This window comes from Glandiceps talaboti, chromosome 21 (genome assembly GCF_964340395.1).
Source record: "Glandiceps talaboti chromosome 21, keGlaTala1.1, whole genome shotgun sequence".
In the NCBI taxonomy this organism is placed as follows: domain Eukaryota; kingdom Metazoa; phylum Hemichordata; class Enteropneusta; family Spengelidae; genus Glandiceps; species Glandiceps talaboti.
The window spans coordinates 4277921-4296556 of NC_135569.1; the positions used below are offsets into that span (position 1 = coordinate 4277921).

General features: G+C 35.7%; 2 protein-coding genes across 2 annotated transcripts; one reads left to right on the forward strand and one right to left on the reverse strand.

The window, feature by feature from the left end:
- Positions 1-359: 359 nt before the first annotated feature.
- Positions 360-3060, reverse strand: LOC144451607 (MICOS complex subunit Mic10-like). The gene is made up of 4 exons (XM_078142496.1): positions 2960-3060; positions 2664-2711; positions 1489-1598; positions 360-709 (listed from the first exon to the last, which is right to left on the reverse strand). The coding sequence occupies exons 1-4, from the start codon at positions 3039-3041 to the stop codon at positions 695-697; spliced, it is 255 nt and encodes an 84-aa protein (XP_077998622.1). The 5' UTR covers positions 3042-3060; the 3' UTR covers positions 360-694.
- Positions 3061-3318: 258 nt separating this feature from the next.
- Positions 3319-17942, forward strand: LOC144451169 (uncharacterized). The gene is made up of 9 exons (XM_078141954.1): positions 3319-3638; positions 5737-5896; positions 6779-6930; positions 8131-8257; positions 11608-11666; positions 12415-12534; positions 12672-12758; positions 13363-13519; positions 14728-17942. Exons 1-9 carry the CDS (start codon positions 3552-3554, stop codon positions 14814-14816), a joined length of 1038 nt encoding a protein of 345 aa, XP_077998080.1. The 5' UTR covers positions 3319-3551; the 3' UTR covers positions 14817-17942.
- The last annotated feature ends 694 nt before the right edge of the window (positions 17943-18636 follow it).

Below are 18636 nucleotides of genomic sequence, written 5' to 3' on the forward strand. Positions count from 1 at the left end.
TCGTAAACTTTTTGAGTGATGATGATTGTCTTAGTATCGTTCTGTGTCTCTGTATATATTGTTTTGTATATTTGTTTGTATTTTTTGATATATTGATGTATTGTATTTGAGCCACACCTTTAATTGCCCATGTCTGAGATGAATAACGTTCTATTGAATTGAATTGAATTGAATATACTTTTGATATTTGCATACAGGTATCCGATACTGAAAGCATTATTGCATACCTGTATGTCAATGATAAACAAATGAATTCCCAATCATTCCTTATACATGTAATCGTACAATCACACAGTATGACTCTTATGGCAAGTAATAGTCTTGGAAAACACTGAAAACTTATTCATTTATTCATTTAGTATAAGATGGAGCTTGTTTCTTTACATGTCTAGTATGAATTTGAAAAAAAAGTACATTGCATTGCGTCAGTTAATTATGGACCATCTACTCTTAGCTTTTGCACCCCTATTAATAGTGTAGCTATCCAGACTATAATAGGAATATTCCAATATACGACAATGGTAGGGTTGGAAAAGCACTCGCAGTTATCTTCCTCTTTTTGTGCATGCAAATTTTTCTGGTCTTGAAACAATCCACCACACTTCAACAACAACCAAACTTTTTTGATGATCAATTCTGGGTACACGCTGTAATTTATCTAAGGTTCTTGGGAGTGGCTTGGTATGATCAATGGCTACTTTGGTGGAACCTTAGAAACGTAGAAAGGAACAACATGGTTAACATTGCATAGTCCAACTTAATGAAGTTTATGTCTTGCAAATATAAACCATAAAACCTTTGCTGTTATATTTTTAAAAAAATCAAACCTATTCTGTTAATATTAAGAAAAACAATCAGGTGTTATTGATTAAGAAGTATCAATTTCACTGAAAACAAGAAGGTGAATCCCTATAGACCTGTTACCAGTTCCAAGATGCATTGTGTGTCTCTCCATACAATGCCATGTATTGTGTACGTGCTGAGGGGTTTGTACGCACTACTCAGAGGATGGTTGTCTCCTGACCGTACCATGGGTTCACTTGCAAAATCACTGTCTGTCATTGATGGCATTTAGCCTTTGTTCCATAAAATCACTCATAATCAAAGAGGTCAACATGTCTTTCCATCATTTCCTTATGAAAATGTTATTTCAAACGTAATATATACAAAACAACATAAACGACATCATCTTGCACAATGCATCTTGGAACCAGAAATTTGACTATTATGCAGTACAGTTTTTGATAAATTCTAAGAACTTTCATATTGGTCTCATGAGATGCATTCTACCTTTATAAGGGAATAATTGTTAGTTATATAGTTGGCTAAAAACTTATCTAGTAGTACTGTTTGCATGTCAATGTGTACCATATTAAAGTGAAATATTATACCCAAATATTTTCCATCTTTCAGCTCTTCACATTTTTTACCCAAATCACACATCTATGATTGACTGCCACTTCGTTTAGTTTGGCATTAAATTCTTACCTTGACGATTTTCCCTCGTAACGAAAATGGATCCTTGAATTCATTTTGACAATTTGCATATCCTATACCAAGACCCATACCCGTACCAAATGCAACTGGCCAAGTTTTTCCTGCAATAAAAGACATCCATGATTTTAATATCAAATACATATCTTTACTAAAAGGGGAACACCCCTCCAGAAAATAAAGATATTTTCATAAACTATGGGTTCTGGAGAGTCATTTCATGATTTTACATCACCTACAATTACTTGCAATGTCAGAGACACATCAAGTTGATCTTGTGCCTTTATAGGGTATCTTCGCTACAGACCATTCCGCATGGGAGTCTGCAGAAATGATTTTTCTTCTTGAATAATGAATATTCATGACTCCTAAGTGCTTATTCCATTCAGTGTGAAACATATCTCATGAATGTACTGTTGTTGTTGTGCAACCATGAATATATTATTTCTACTGACTCCCATCATGCATCACAGCAACGATACCCTATAAAGGCATAGGATCAACTTGATGTTTTTCAGAAATCACAAGAAATTGGAGCTGGAAGTGTTGAACAAACTGGAAGTAGGAAAAGTGTAGTTTCAATCATTCTAGTTGGTAGATCCTCTGCAACCTTTTAAGTCTAGACCATAGGTTTCATAGCACCAAAGTAATGTCAAGGACTTGTGCACCAGTGGTAATGTCATCCTCTGTGTTCGTTCAGCGACCTTCTGAGTGCAGATTCAAGGTCTTGCTACAAGCCTTTAGTTTGAATATGTAAATTCAAATGTGAAAGTACTTGTCAGTTAACTGTCACTCACTGTCACATTATCACCTCATTGTGATAAAAAAAAATTCAGTTTTATATTACAAAGAAAAAATCCACACTAAGAGATTTGCTCCTTCTGTCTTCTATAGTGTTCTGTCTATCACATTTGATCTGAAGTAGGTGCAATAATCGTACCTTTGTTTATATTTACAATACTTTTTTAAATTCTTTTTTTTTATATTTTATTTTGTGTGACTCAACATTTTTCGTTTTACTTTTTTTTCCTTACAGTTCTAGCGACAGTTCAAACCCACTACAGTACTGCATCTAGTCTTCTAGATCTAAATATATATCCTGTACATTATTAATATCATATTATTTTATGGGGAAAGTAACGTCACATTTACAAGAACAGACTACTTACGTTTGAACAGAAAGACAGAAAACACGACCCCTAGACCGAGTCCAGCACCTGAAAACAAAATTCAAAAATTAAAAGTATATATAGTATGCACTAGCTGGTAACCCATCAGCCTGATGAAAAACCTCATGTCTTTGGTGGACGTGATATTAATAATGTACTGTCTACTGAGTGATGGCATGCAGGTCGACCGGTAGATGGACATTTATTTTTTGAAATATTGCGTTTGATCCACGCGATCACAAATATACAAACTGCCAGATATAAAGTGTAAAATCAAAGAAGTGGCAGCCACTGACCTGTTTTAACTAGTGTATCATAGATGCACTGATCCCATTTCATCCCCAGCTGATCTTCACTTCGGACTGTGTTTTCCGCCATGTTGCTTTTTCAATCGAGGTGCGCATGTGCAAACTGTAGACCAGCTTCTTTTTAATTTTTATCATTTTTCTGTATTCCATTTTATAAAGTCATTCAATTCACTGTATGAGTACTTTTATTATTAGTGTAAATATCCTAGAATAATGTGAACACGTCATTACATAAGCGTTATTCTTATTTCAAAATTGTGTATGTGACCTTACGATGACCGCAAGGCTGTGAGACAGGTCAATTTAGGGGTCACACGTTTGGCATCACATGACACTTGCGGAAGTGCGGCTCTCGTTGTTGGAATTACTGATGGGACTTCGTGTTTTGACGTTTGTCGTTCACACTCAGCGTAATTGCAGATAAATTATCAGTTTCAACATATCCAAAGAAAGTTCTACGTTGGCTTAGTGGAAATATACAAGCTACTATGTAATGTATACTGTAATTAACACGTGAACATTCACACCTCCCAAGGAGTGCATATCCAGCCAGTCGCACTAAGTGAACTTAAGTGGTAACATGGACGACTCAGATAAGGACCCGATTACCTTCGCCGATTTAGGAGTGCCAACCACGCAAACAACGTCGGACACATATTTTGGAAAAGTGAGTATTACTATATACGAGATACTCTATTGATTAGCTACAATAATTGGTAGCGTTAGTTTTTTTACCCTCTTTTTTCTTCTGTTTTTAAGTTGGCATTGTCAGAATCGAGTCCATACAGGCATACTCTACTCCGTCTGTAAGCGGGACTGCATGCTCTATTGACACCATTCTGGGTAATCCCAGTTACGATATGACTAACATCGTAGTGGAAGTAGAAAATGGGATAAGTGGAACTTTATCAGGCGTTTAAAATGGCACGTACATGTACCACCGTTTATGACGCCTCAACCATACAGTAGTATATTATGATTTGGTTATTATTAGCAGTATGTTGCTAATAGATTTGACGACACATATGTTTGAGAATAATTTGGAGTGTAGTTAGTAAAATAACGATACTGTACTGTGTGAAATGAATAGAATACATGAGATTTTGTCTTAGCTTCCAGATGCTATTACATATTTGTTACATTTGTTTTTGTTTTTGTTATCATTAACAAAACACATTGTGTGGATTGTTTGTGTGTTAATTTATCTATCTCAACATGAAACCTTGTGGACAGTCTAACTTGATAAACTGTTTAATTTGCAAGCTAAGGTGAAGTCATGTGTAAGTTGGGTTTCTGATGCATGCAGAAGTGTTACTATATTGATGGAAGTATGTCCTCCGAACCCTTGTTGTTTATACATCCATTTCATAAGTAATGTAATCATAATGTAGTTATTAAGTTACCACATTCTGACAAAATATCAGGAGTCACAAGTTGCTGTCGTATGAAAAAATCGCTTCCAAAAATTTGTGTCAAAACTCAGCAGATGGCACATGGGTAGCTGCAGTACCCATAGCAATATTATATACCACGCCTGGGCAAAATCTGCTGTGATTTATTTTCCATACCTTGACAGAAAATAAAAGCAACATGAAAAATGTGAAGAAACTCAAAATAAAGTGCAAATATGATAACAATTATTGCAAAGTCAAGGCTACAATTATTGCAGCTAGCACATGTGGTATTCCAAATAAGGCACCACTTAGTATTTAGTGATAAAATGACATTGTAAATGAGACGGTGGTATTTTTCAAATTTACGCCATCACAATTCTGTGGAACCAACTGCTGAACACTGCCTGCTCTGCACTGAGTATTGAGACTTCCATTCAAATTAACACCAAAGACACACCTTTTTGAGTAAGCTTATTTGTGATGGCATCTATTGTAAAGCGCTAGTGAGCATCACATGATGGATACAAGGCACTATATAAACCTCTTTATTTATTTTGTTATTTATTTAAGTATGGTTTATCCATGATAGACCCCTCCACTGTCTATGGTTTGAACTCAGTAAGTAGAATGTTATCAGAGCATTTCACTTTGAAAGAATTTAGTGATTGCCAAAATGTAAAGTTACAGACTGTGTATTTCAGTATGACAGATAGAGATGAATTATAGCTAAACAACAGCCATATATTAAGTTTCAATAACTACAAGACAACTAAATATTTCATGGTGTTTTACAAAGCCAGAGTTGTGAAACCGAAAGAGAAAGAAGTGCAGTGCATTGTGGGTATTCCTAGAACACGTGCATATGAGTAATAGTGAAATAGTACAATGACTCAGTATTGGCATTGTGTGAATTTGATATAGTTGATTTTCTGGTTCCACGACACATTGCATGACAGGACGTCACGCTACATTTAGGCTTGTTTTGTCTTTATTACGTTTGAAGTAACATTTTCATTGTGAAATGATGGAAAGACGTGTTGACCTCTTTAATTATGGGTGATTTTATAGAACAAAGACTGAACGCCATCAATGACAGAAAAGATTTTTACGGGTGAACCCAGAGTACAGTCAGGTCAGAACTATCCCCAAGTATTGCATGCAAACCCCTTTGTTGGTACATAATACATGGCATTGTATGGAGAGATGCGCAATGCATCTTGGAACCGACCGACCGATAACAGGTATATTTTGAACAGCTTATATTTGCTTGAACTGACTTAACATCTACATTACTATTTAACTCTTCAGAAAGAAAAGAAGTTTTTCTTACTGGCATTCTAGTAATCTAACAATGTCTGTTTTGCTTCACAGAGACGGAACTATTCTGATTTAGATACCAAAGAGATTGTATTTTTGACGGTGTCATTACTGAGTATTTTAGCTACGATTGGTCTTACAATTGAAAGAATTATTACTGTTGACAAGAACCATGCTGACTTCACTTTTGCAATATTGATTTTAATCAATGCAGGTAAGAATCCCAGGGGTTGAACCACTGGCCTGCTCTGGTAGGGGTGTGGGGCCAATACTGCCAACACTGCCAACTGCAAACCCCATTTTAGACCTAGTTTGACCAAAAAGCATTACAGGTTTTTAGAAGAACACATTTTAGACAAAATATATTTGTAGTAGTACCATGCTAAGGAAATGGTGGATTGCAAAATGAGGCAACAGTTTGTGTGCTTGTTGTTGTTGTTTTTGTTTTGTTTTGTTTTGGGGTTTTTTGTGTGTTTTTTTTGTTTTGTTTTTGTTTTTTTTTGTTTTTGTTTTGTTTTTTTGTTTTTTTGTTTTGTTTTGGGTTTTTTTTTTGTTTGTTTTTTTGTTTTTTTTTTGGGGGGGGGGGTTTAATGGCACAGTTATGAATTTTGTAAAGGGCAATGGACCACATTTTAGACAATCAAAATTGAAAATAATGTAGAGGGGTCCCATTTTCTTTCTTAAGTTTGAGATAACAAACCCCATTTTAGACCAAAGGCCTGGAAAAAAAACCAAAGGGCAGCAGAGGGGTAAATATGTGCCCATCTTGGGACTGGGTGTTGTTCAAATCAAATTTCTACTTGCAGAGTCAAATAATTTCTTGGAAGTAAATTCCAAATTTTATATTGCATGTTTCATGTGTCTCTTCCAAGACACATGACAATAGTCCATTGTAGTACACTCCTGATGATGCTGACAAGACATCAGCGAAAATCTAGGGTTTGCTTCCAAGAAATTGTTTTACACTATGCGTAGAAATTTTCATTTTATATTCATCTTATTGTTGTTATTGTTATTATTAATGTTGTTATTAATAACAACACTTTAGCTTTGAATCAAGTTGATAATTTGCATATTAATATGTTACTATTTACAGTATTCATCTTGTACTATACACTGGATGGAGTGTTTAGAGAAAGGGCCTTTGAACTGGCAGCATTTGTGATTGCTGTGGGTATAATAATAGTTTATTGTATCACTAACTACATTGGAACATTTGATGAAGACAAAATTAATGTTGTCAAGTTGGTGAGTTGCATTCTTATAAGGTATCTCTTTTTAGTCCCCAGACATGCTTGAACAGGTCCCCCCATACCCAACCCATCCTTTATTGTTGAATGGTTTATTCCATCACGTCATCTTGAAGAGTAGGTATGTCCCATGTCCAACGAGGAGACACAACATATCTAAGTCTGTTTGATTTAGGTTCACAAGTGTTGTTGCGTGATCAGAGTAGTGATATCAAGAAAATGACAACTTAAACTGCCAATCTTTAAAACCCAATCATAGCGGGGGACTATGTCATTCTCAATATTGTTATTTCACCATTTCTCATGACCCAACCTATTTCTTCAATCCAACGGCATAATAAAAAAATCAGCTCAGGAAAAAATCACAACTTCACTGATTTTGGGTTGGCATGACAACATGACAAACACATACTATGGTAGTATCTGGGGAAAAATTACCATATTGTTAAAAGCTGAAATGCAGAACCTCTGATAAAAAAAATGGTTCCGAGTTTCCTTTAGTGGCCAGGATTTGGTGTTTATTTTGGATTTTGGATTTATAAAACTATTTCATCATATCTTCCTACTTGAAGAATCAATGGGAAGAATGACAAGTTGTATCATAAGGTTGTTTTTGCAGAAAAATATTGGGAATAATATATTGCATGTAATGCATCTATAAGCTAAAATTTTAAAGGGGAACACCACTGCAGGAAATGAATGTATTTTCATTAACTTTTTGTTCTGGAGAGTCATTTCAGCATATAACAACATGTACATTTGTATGATTGACAAGCGTCACCAAATTTAAACTTTATTTCACATTCATTGTTCAGCAGTCTGAAGGCAATAAGGACTTACAAGTCATGAATATTCATTGTTCATCTAATGCATATGTATGTCTGCTAAGTCCCATGATGCAATGGTGGACCAGTGTGAAAACAATAGAGGCAAACAAAAGTTTAGGTAAAAGAAAGTTAAGTGATGTTAAGTCATGAAATAATTCTTCAGAACCCAAAGTTTATTAGTATGCCTTAAGTTACTGGAGTTCCCCATTAAGAAAACAAATGAGGAAAATGATAGCAACTTTTACCCAAACTGCTGAAAAAAGTACATCCAAAAGCTATTTTATACGACAAACAAAATGCAAAATACTTTAATATAAAAAAGTTCTTCTTTGTACAATTATATAATTAATGTCTTCTTATTTAATTTCCAGTCAAGACTTGTTTTAATTGGAGCTCTGGGTCCAATTGACATTGGACTTGGCATTGTGTTGACCATACAGTACTATAAGTCCAGAAACCTTATCTTTAGAACTGTTGGAGCTAATACAGAAATGCAAGGTAAGTATTCTGCACCAGGGGTAAATGTTTGGGTTGGGATTGGGATGAGTGTGGGGAGTGGGTACTGCCAGTGGAACGCTTTATAAAGGTACCTGTAATGAAGATAAGAGTCAAAACTTAAATTAGGATTGAGGTTGAATGTGGCATCACTTTATACAGAGAACTTGCTATCAGAAATGTTGCTGGGTTATAAAACACTTATTGCCTGGCCCTGTTTGGGCACTAGTAGACATCATATTACCCCTTGTGCTATTATGTAGAAACTGTTTCCCTTGACTGAAATAGTTGCGACATAATAACTCTTGTGTTAATAGATATCTACTAGTGCCCTCATATCCAGGCAATAAGTGTTTTAATAATCACCCTGTAATCAAGATAGCCTAAACTTTAGAAACCTGCATTCTCCTTGTCATAAAAAATAGGAAAATTAAACGAGCCTTACCTGTAAGGTGAGGTTAAATTGAAATTCTGCCAAGCACTTGTATTGTTTTTTTGGTACCACCCATATAGCATTAACATAGGCCACTGCTGTAGTGTTATCTATCAGTAGTCTTACATGGATGTTTGATTCTGATGAACAAAAGGATTTCAATGCAAATAAAGCTGCCTTTATTTCTAAGACATTAATATGATGCTGTGATTCATCTGTGAACCATCTACTACCTGTTGTCATGTCTCCTCTCATGGCCCCCCAGCCTAGTAATGATGTATCAGATGAGATTATTACATTAGGGTGTCCATGATCAATAACACTAAAGGCAGTCTCTATGTTCACAACCCACCATTGGAGGTCAACACATGCATCATTAGATATTGTCATTAATGCCTCATAATTACCAGCATGGCTTTGGAGGGCCTCTGTTTTGTCAATTTCTAGTGATCGATAGTATAAGGGCCCATACTGAACCCCAGGGAAGCTGGACACTATGAGTCCAATGACCTCTGCAACTGTTCTGATGGAAACAGCCTCAGCTGTAGACAACAAGTTGTCACATGCAGTTCTTATCTTTAACTGTTTTTCAATTGTTAATGATACTGTCATTTTAACAGAGTCTAGTGAGAGCCCAGGAATACTAGTTTTTGTACTGGCAAAAAGACAGACTTCTCTTTGTGAATTATGAAGCCCATTTTCTCAAAAATGGACACTGTTTCTGTGACATTTTGGCTACACTCTTTGTAGTTATCTCCTTGTAAAAAAATGTCGTCAATGTATCCTACATTGAGGTACCCTTGTTGTCTCAGCTTTGAAAATATTGGCTTGAGGAGTTTTGTAAATATTCTTGGGCACTCGCTCTTCCATTAGGCAAACAGGTGTACTGAAATACTTTCCCTTTCCATATAAACCAAAGGAATTTTGGTGTTCTGTAGCAACAGGAACAGTATAGTATGCATCTTTCAGGTCGATTAATGCCATGTAGCAATTTGGTCTCATTAATCGAATTGCTGACTGGAGAGACTCCATTTTGAAATGGTTGTATTCAACCGATTTGTTTAATTGTTTCAGGTTCAGGATCATCCTGACTTCTTTCTTTTTCCTTAGAAATATTGTGGAAATGTATTCTCCCTTACAGTGGGGTACTTTTACCAATACACCTTTATCAACAAGTTTTTGTATTTCCATTTCAATGATCTGGCTTTCAGCCTTATTGACATGTATTTCCCTAGGAAGATTATACTGTATAGGTAATTCATCTGCTATAAATTCAATTGAACATTTTTCTACAGTTTAAAATGTAATTGTCTGATGTGATATTATGCCAGCTATGGATAAAGTATTTCAGTCTGCCTGCTGGTTTGCACTCAAGTATGCTTGTACTCACCTCCACATGGTGTTCTACTGTCTACCTCTTCTTGAGGGGTGGGAGGATCGTCCTAAAAAATGACGTCTGGTAGTCTGGTAGCCTCTGCCACGGTAACCTCTACCAAAGTGGCCTCTGAATCTGCCACGACCAGCTCCTCTCACATTGGATATTTGCTGACCCACTTTGTTGGCTTCAGTTAAATCCTTGAGTTGTTTTGATAGCTCATCACCAAACAGTTCTGTAGTGAATGGCACAGATGGAGAACACAAGTGTCTATAGTTCTGATGTAGATCTGGTTTTATGAACTCACGTCGTCTCATGTTAAGTTCATAACTGGCATGTGCACTCATGGCAATAGCATCAGTTCCAGTTTTGACGAACAGTTTGTCTGCACTTACAGTGTCATCATTATGAGATTTGAGTAGTGTATCAACTACTGTGACCATAGCTATCAGGCTTTTTACAATGGCTGAATGTACTTTCTGAAGCTTAACTTCCATTAATTTTGTATCAGGTTTAGTCTGGTCCCAAATCAATTGGTTTACTCTAGTAGTGACCAGGGAATCACAGTTCTCTGGGCGTATGAATCTATTCATTTTATCAGAAATTTTATCATCTGCTGGCTTCTCTCTCATTAGACTGTTGACAATTGCTGCCAGTTGAGTATCAATGCGAGGTTCACACTGTTCTTGTATTTGCCAATCCCTAGCAATATCACCTAGCAAACCCCAGTGTTCAGATTCATGAGTTTCAGTACTCTCTACTCTTATCATCACTACGTGATAGTAAGTTCTCAACTGCTGTGTCAGTGTCTACACGTTGATGTTTCTGTGGTGGTTCATTTTCATTTTCATCAGGAAAGTCGTTGTATTCTTCTACGTAAGGGTCCGCCATACTGGCTAATACATTACATATATCACTGAATGATTTTCCCATATTCTCCTGCAGGCTTGACAATGCTGCAGTCATGTTTACTCCAAAGTTTTTGAGTTTGTTTGCCAGAGTGTCGCTACTCTTGGCCACATGTGTTTTAGACCCTTTCGATTTACTGGTACTCTGTTTACCACTTCCAGTACTTTTATTTTTGAGCCCACTACTCAAAGACTTTCTATAAGTGGTCGAGGAACCTTGGCTGTTTTCTTGTGTATCAGCCTTTTCAGTCCTTTGACTGAACCCGCATCAAGATACAAGATGGCATCCTCCATCATGTTGTACTATGTACAATGTGGTCTTTGTGTGTCATGTACTACGTACGTACACAGTTCTGTGTCGGGTGAAACCCACACAATGTTTTCAATAATTATCACACAATTGATCTACACAAACTTCACTTCAACGCAAAATTAGTTTGTACAGAATTTACCTGAAGTTAAGACGATACGGCTGCTATACAAGCTGTCGGTACAAAACACGTCTTGCCTGCGCAAAAGCCGACAACGCACTGAAGTTCACACCGCACAATGCTTTCTCATGTGATCCCGAAAGTACGTGATAACGAGGTAGAATGGCCGTAGCTAGATTTCATCTTTATTTTCATCTTTATTTCAGATATGTGCAGTCTTATGTTTTTCTTTGAAGCTGTATTGAAATTTGATTTGCAGTTACAGGTATGTAATACTTTAAAAACAAAACAAAACTAAGTTTAAAGACCAATGATCCGATTCCAGGTTCTCACATTTGTGTTATCTTATCAATGCCATTACAGATTGGAAGAACAGTTTTATATTGTCTTTTTCAGTTGATGTCTGTTTCCGCATCCACTATTTCTTGTGAGACTTCACAATTTTTGCGATTTTCTTTATTTTTTTTTCTCAAATATGTAAAAAAAAGTTTAGATTCAGGTGGGGTTGGGTAACCAGAACCAAACAACTTTTTTTATTTGGCCTTAGTACTGGCATAATGTTGTAGGGTCAACAAGATTTTCACCTCTTCTCGATTACATTTTGATATAAACTAAACAGTTCATCTAACAGATTTAGAGAGATGAAACAACTGTTATTGACACTTTGGTGTATTTCAGTGCCAGTCATTTATTATTGTAGCAAAAATTCTTCCATTTCTCAGTTTGATGTTTATTAGAAATATCTGCATTATGGGGTACAAAACATATTCCATTAAAAGTAAAATCATTTTGATGAGAACTAAAATGGTTCAAACCCAATCTCCACTAAAAGAATTTGGTTTTTATCCTACACATTGAACTATTGATCTCGCCCCTTAAATAGTTTGTTACCTCCAGTTTGTCATTCTGCAGCTGGTAAGCCCCTAATTTTTTATTTTGCCCACTGCTCCAACACCGGATGAAAACCCTGAATATTAATATATTTAATGGTTACTTTTCTCTTTTGTTTATAGATCAGTATCGTTGTGCTGATTCTAAGTACCACAGGGGTCACCGTGACAACGATAGAAATAAGCATTCTTGTGATTGGTCTTATTTATTGTTGCATATGGGTCATTGTAGGCTACTTTGCTGTAAGTATAAATTGTTGTCATCCAATCTTGAATTTGCAATATATGCTTCACTAAGTAGAATACTATGATTATTTTTCAGTATGCTGCCCAAGTTACATCCAAAAATTTATAAACACAGTTTACTTTTTTTTTTAAAGGTGAGGCGAGAAAGCAAACCTTTGGCGTGGATATTTTTAATAACCAGCATCCTGGAGCCAGTTTATCTTGTGTACAAGATGATAGATGTGAGTATCAAAGTTTAGTGGAAATGTACCGTATCAGAAAACTAGATTGAAACTTTCTCTGAAAATACTTTTAGGACAACTGAACATTGAGATAGTTACATAGTGTTGTAGTCATGTGTGTGTGTGTGTGTGTGTGTGTGTGTGTGTGTGTGTGTGTGTGTTGTAGGTGTGTGTGCGTGTGTGTGTGTCTGTGTGTGTGTGTTGTAGGTGTGTGTGAGTGTGTGTGTGTGTGCTATAGGCATGTGCGTGTGTGTGTCTGTGTGTGTGTGTGTGTGTGTGTGTGTGTGTGTGTGTGTGTGTGTGTGTGTGTGTGTGTGTGTGTGTGTGTGTGTGTTTGCGATGTATTTGGTGTAATCATTTGGTTAACTGTTTCCTTTGTGTAGGCATATTAAAAGTTGTCTACTTCAACACCATAACTTAATCACAGCTGTAAATCCCAACTTTAGTCATACACTGATGACTCTGACAAGTTGATATCAGCAAAAGTTTGTGATCGGTTTTCCATGACTTTTGACTTTGAGTAGAAACTGTATACAAGATGAATTCTGTTTTAATTTTATGAGTATAGAAACCACATTTATAACATCATTCTGTTTCCTTCCAGCTTGGAAATAACTGGAGCAATTTTACGAAACATGATGCCATGTATCTTGCGATTATTACCATCATCTGTGCAGTATTCGCGCTAGTAGTGAGGGTTGTAGCTGTGATCACTATGGTAAAAGTTTACAAGAATTTTGGCAAAGGACTCAAGGAAGTAGGTAAGTGTACAGTAGCTACAGTCATTGCTCGGGAAGTAGCCATCATCACTATGGTAACAGTTTACAAGAATTTTGACAGAGGACTCAAGGAAGTAGGTAAGTGTACAGTAGCTACAGTCATTGCTCGGGAAGTAGCCATCATCACTATGGTAACAGTTTACAAGAATTTTGACAGGGGACTCAAGGAAGTAGGTAAGTGTACAGTAGCTACAGTCGTTGCTAGGGATGTAGCCTTTATCACCAGTAAAAATTTACAAGAATTTTGATGAAGGAAGTCAAGGAAGTAGGTAAATGTGTGTAGTAGCTACAGTCGTTGCTAGGGATGTAGCCATCATCACTATGGTAAAAGTTTACAAGAATTTTGATGAAGGAAGTCAAGGAAGTAGGTAAATGTGTGTAGTAGCTACAGTCGTTGCTAGGGATGTAGCCATCATCACTATGGTAAAAGTTTACAAGAATTTTGACAGAGGACTCAAAGAAGTAGGTAAGTGTACAGTAGTTACAGTCGTTGCTAGGTATGTAGCTATCATCACTGGTAAAAGTTTGCAAGAATTTGGTAGAGGACTCAAGGAAGTAGGTAAGTGTACAATAGTTACGGTCATTGCTAGGGAAGTAGCCATCATCACTATGGTAAAAGTTTACAAGAATTTTGGCAAAGGACTCAAGGAAGTAGGTAAGTGTACAGTAGCTACAGTCGTTGCTAGGGATGTAGCCATCATCACTGGTAAAAGTTTACAAGAATTGTGATGAAGGAAGTCAAGCAAGTAGTTAAATGTATGTAGCAGCTACACTTGTTGCTAGGGTTGTTGTATGATGAAAATTTACTTGTTATGGTGCTCACATAACTTTTAACTGAATGAAGGCCCTATTGTTATGAACAATCATGATTTACTGCATAACTCAAAAACTTATACATGGAGGCTGTATTCAAGCGTCTATTCCTATATTATTAGGTGTATGATCTCTTTTGAGACCTTGACCCTCGACCTATTTTCACCTTCAGGGTCAGTTATCAAAATCCAGCCATTTCCTGCATATCACAGACATTGTTTAGTATTTATTTGTTGCCACAAATTTCTTCCAAAATCATGTCACCATTCAGTCACAAGGAATTAAAATATTTGAGGGGAATGTGTGTTCTATGAAGACTTATTTATTTTATTTTATTCTATATTTTAATATTTTATTTCATTTTTATTTCTCATAAGCGTATGGTAACAATAATGGAAGTACCCGATTGGACAAGGAGGATCACAGACCCACAACATATGGTAGCACAGACACTGACAAAGAATGATAGACAAACACTGCGACGTCACTCGCATACCATTGATGTACCAGCAAGTTTAACATATTATTAGACTGTAAGACACATGTCGTTCCTCCCTCACTGGCCTCCTACTACCGCCCTCACTGGCCTCCTACTACCGCCCTCACTGGACTCCTCATGGATAGACCGATGTATGAAGGTGTCTCATCACGGCGGACATTACAGACAAAAAGTTTGTGCCTTGGAAATAAAAACCCTACACTTTCGCTGTTACTTTGTTGCAAGAAAACTCCAACCTATTCTTGGACAAAATCAAGAAAAAAAATCAGGGGTCACCATGCAATTTTTTTAAAATAGACTCGGGTCAAAATGATTTCTAGAATCCAATATGGCCGCCAAATTCTGTGATAAGTCAGTGGGAAATAAAAGATTGTCGGCATCCTTGAAAACAAGAATGAAACCCCAAATTTCATTTATTATTTCAAAAACTTTCAAAGTTTGGGGAGACTTGAAGAAGTTTGATTTTTAATGAAATTGGTCCTGAGACACATACTACCTTACGTCCTCCATAAATTGTAAACTTCAACATCATGTGAATATATGTTGAAGTGGTGAACTATTAGGCATAAAACATGCCACACTTTCTGGACACATTTAACTGATTAGAGTGTCTTATAACATTTTTAACCCTTTCATTCCTAGAGACGACATTGCAATAAATAGAAACTTGATTGTAAGAACATTTTCTAAAATTTAAGAATATTACTTCATTGGGAAGTAATATTTCTTGAATTCTGATCTAAAATAAAGTTGATCTTTTTCCAAAAATTACAGAGAATCAAGAATTTTTGTTCAAAAATTTTGGCGGGAAAGTTTCTAGTCCTGAAAGGGTTAAATGCTGATTTACTCTAAATGCTGTTAATTAGATGACGAACAAATGATTTTGCAATGAATTACTGATTTTACGATGAATTATTGATTTTGCGATGAATTACTGATTTTATGATGAATTACTAATTTTATGATGAATTACTGATTTTATGATGAATTACTGATTTACGATGAATTACTGATTTTATGATGAATTACTGATTTTACGATGAATTACTGATTTTATGATGAATGATACAGACTGCTTTTACTGTTTGTCTTTTCCAATGATGGAAGATTGTGTAAGGCAAAAAAAAAAATCAATGTAAGGCAAAAAAAACAAAATCGTTTCTGGTCAGGACATTTTGTCTAAAGTGGTGTGACGATACAATTTTTTTATTTTTTTATTCTCAACCGTCACTCAGTCTACTATGTATGGCAGGTACTGTTCTTTTTATTTAGTACTTTACAGCAAGTGTGTATGTGGGGGCAGATGTCATTTGCTTGTTCATGATTGGCTCTACAGTTGTCTTCACTGAAGTAGGGAGGGTTATTTTTTAGTTTTTCCCCTCGGATCTGCAGACTGCATGGGCTGGACAAAAAAAAGACCAACGCAAGGGTATTTAAGTGATGTACGCTGACCAGAAACAATTTTTTTTTTAGCCTAATACTAAATGCTGAATAAGTTTCAATGAGTTGATTCCAAGCAAAGATACATGTAGGCTTTAGTTCTGAAAATTACAATTAATTTCGATCAATACATTAACCAGCACAGCCATACATGTCTTGGTGATGTAGTTTTTTTGTTTGTTTACAAATATGAAGAGTCACGTTATGATCACTATGGTAACTGTAATCCAGTCCATGGTTAGACCGCCATGTTAAATGTAGTTTATGCACATAATATCATGGTTCATTTGCTTGGAAATATCGTTCATAGACCATGTAAACTGTTGATAACTGCACTTCACTTTTCATGTTGACTTGTTATTTTTTTGAAAGCAAGCTTACTAAAATAGAAAAAAAATATATTGTTTATTTTTTCAGTCGTTGATTTTTGTGATGTTTTCTTTTGTAATGTTAAACCAATTTTAAAATGAGATTGACCAAATAAGGCTTGCTATTGTTAATATTTACATTATTTAGAAATTTAGAAAGACATCTGGTGATGAAATTCTTGCCAAAATTGCTACAATTGTCACATTTTGTGTAACCTGTTTTGGTGATCTACATCCAGTGTCATGTCATAGTGCGCCCTCACAGTTGGACGTGCCCACTTTGTGGAGTGAAACAACAATCGGAGCTCAATACGCTCTGTCGTCCATGGTATATTAATATTCATAAATTTACTTACTTAACACACTTTTTTATCTCAGATTATCCTCAAGATTATCCAGGCTCAACTGAAGTATTTACTAAGACATACTTAGAATACACAGAATATTGCTGTCAACCAATCACAAACAAACAATAAAGAGGACCAACACAGATTTTTGGATTTTAAGATAACAAAAGTCTTTTAGTTAGCGTGTGGCTACACTTTGGTAGAATCAAAATGTAAGAATTGAATATCAATCAATTTTTGTTGCACCAGACAAATAACATGTAGAAATATTATTATCAAGCTTTCGATGCAAACACAAACTTGAAAATTGTTAATACCTGAAATGTAGCAGTGTTTATCAATATTTTTGTTGAGTCAGACAACATCCTGTTTTAGATGAACTGGCTTCCATTGTAAGAAAACTGATGTGATTTTATGATAGTATTGAGAATTCATATCATATTGGTAACAAATACACATTCATATACTTCAAACAGTATTTGCATTTCATTCATACCACCCTACATAAACTGCGAAGTTTGGTACAGTCTATGATGTTCTCTACAATATTTGGATTATTCCATTTAGAAAGAGGTGGTCGAGATCAAAGTTAAAGTTAAAGCAGCATGATTTACATTTTCTTAGGATGTTACCCACCCCAAAATGAAATGTAGTTTGGTTCAGCTGATCCTTTGGTTCATCTACTTCTGTAGAACACTTGGTTCATTCCATTGATTAATAGGGGTACCAAGTTGAATCACTACTGTATCCATATACATGATATCTGGTATAGTTGAATTGGTATCATGGAAATATTAAAACTGTAGGGCGATTATATAATATTTGTATATAAAAGATATATTTACAGGCTGAAATCAGTTCCTGATATAATGAATGTATAATTTTCAGGACGGTCTCAAAATTGGAATGAATGACACAATAATTTAATTTCATTGACAATGCTATGTTTTACTAATAAAGAAAAGTTGATATTATCTTCAGAGTGTATTGCATTGTGGATTTATTGGTATGGGAAAACAGCTGTCTGTTAGAGCTATGGTCTAGAAGAAAAGACTAATCCTGAGTAATTATTATGTCTGAACAATTCCTAATGTGTGTCAAGCCAAGGAATAACACACACACACACACACACACACACGCACACACACTCTCTCTCTCACTCTCTCTCTCTCTCTCTCTCTCTCTCTCTCTCTCTCTCTCTCTCTCTCACTCTCTCTCTCTCTCTCTCTCACTCTCTCTCTCTCTCTCTCTCTCTCTCTCTCTCACTCTCTCTCTCTCTCTCTCTCTCTCTCTCTCTCTCTCTCTCACATTTTATGAGTTGTTAATGGTAAAACATTACATTTAGAAGAGTTTCGATGATTTATGAAAAATATATATTTGAATAATAACGGAAATCCATTTTTTATCATAAATTCCAATTTTCGTTCACAACCAATCGCACTAGGGAGAATCTTGATATATTAATTGATGTTGAGTACACACACACAGATATCGTCTAAAATTATGAATATTAAAAAGAATAATTGTATTGCCTGAACATTTATAATTGACTCTCGAGCTGAATCCAACCCTAGCAAAACGAAGACAAACATAAGGTCGCCTGTAGATGGCAGTATACAGCCCAAAAGTGCG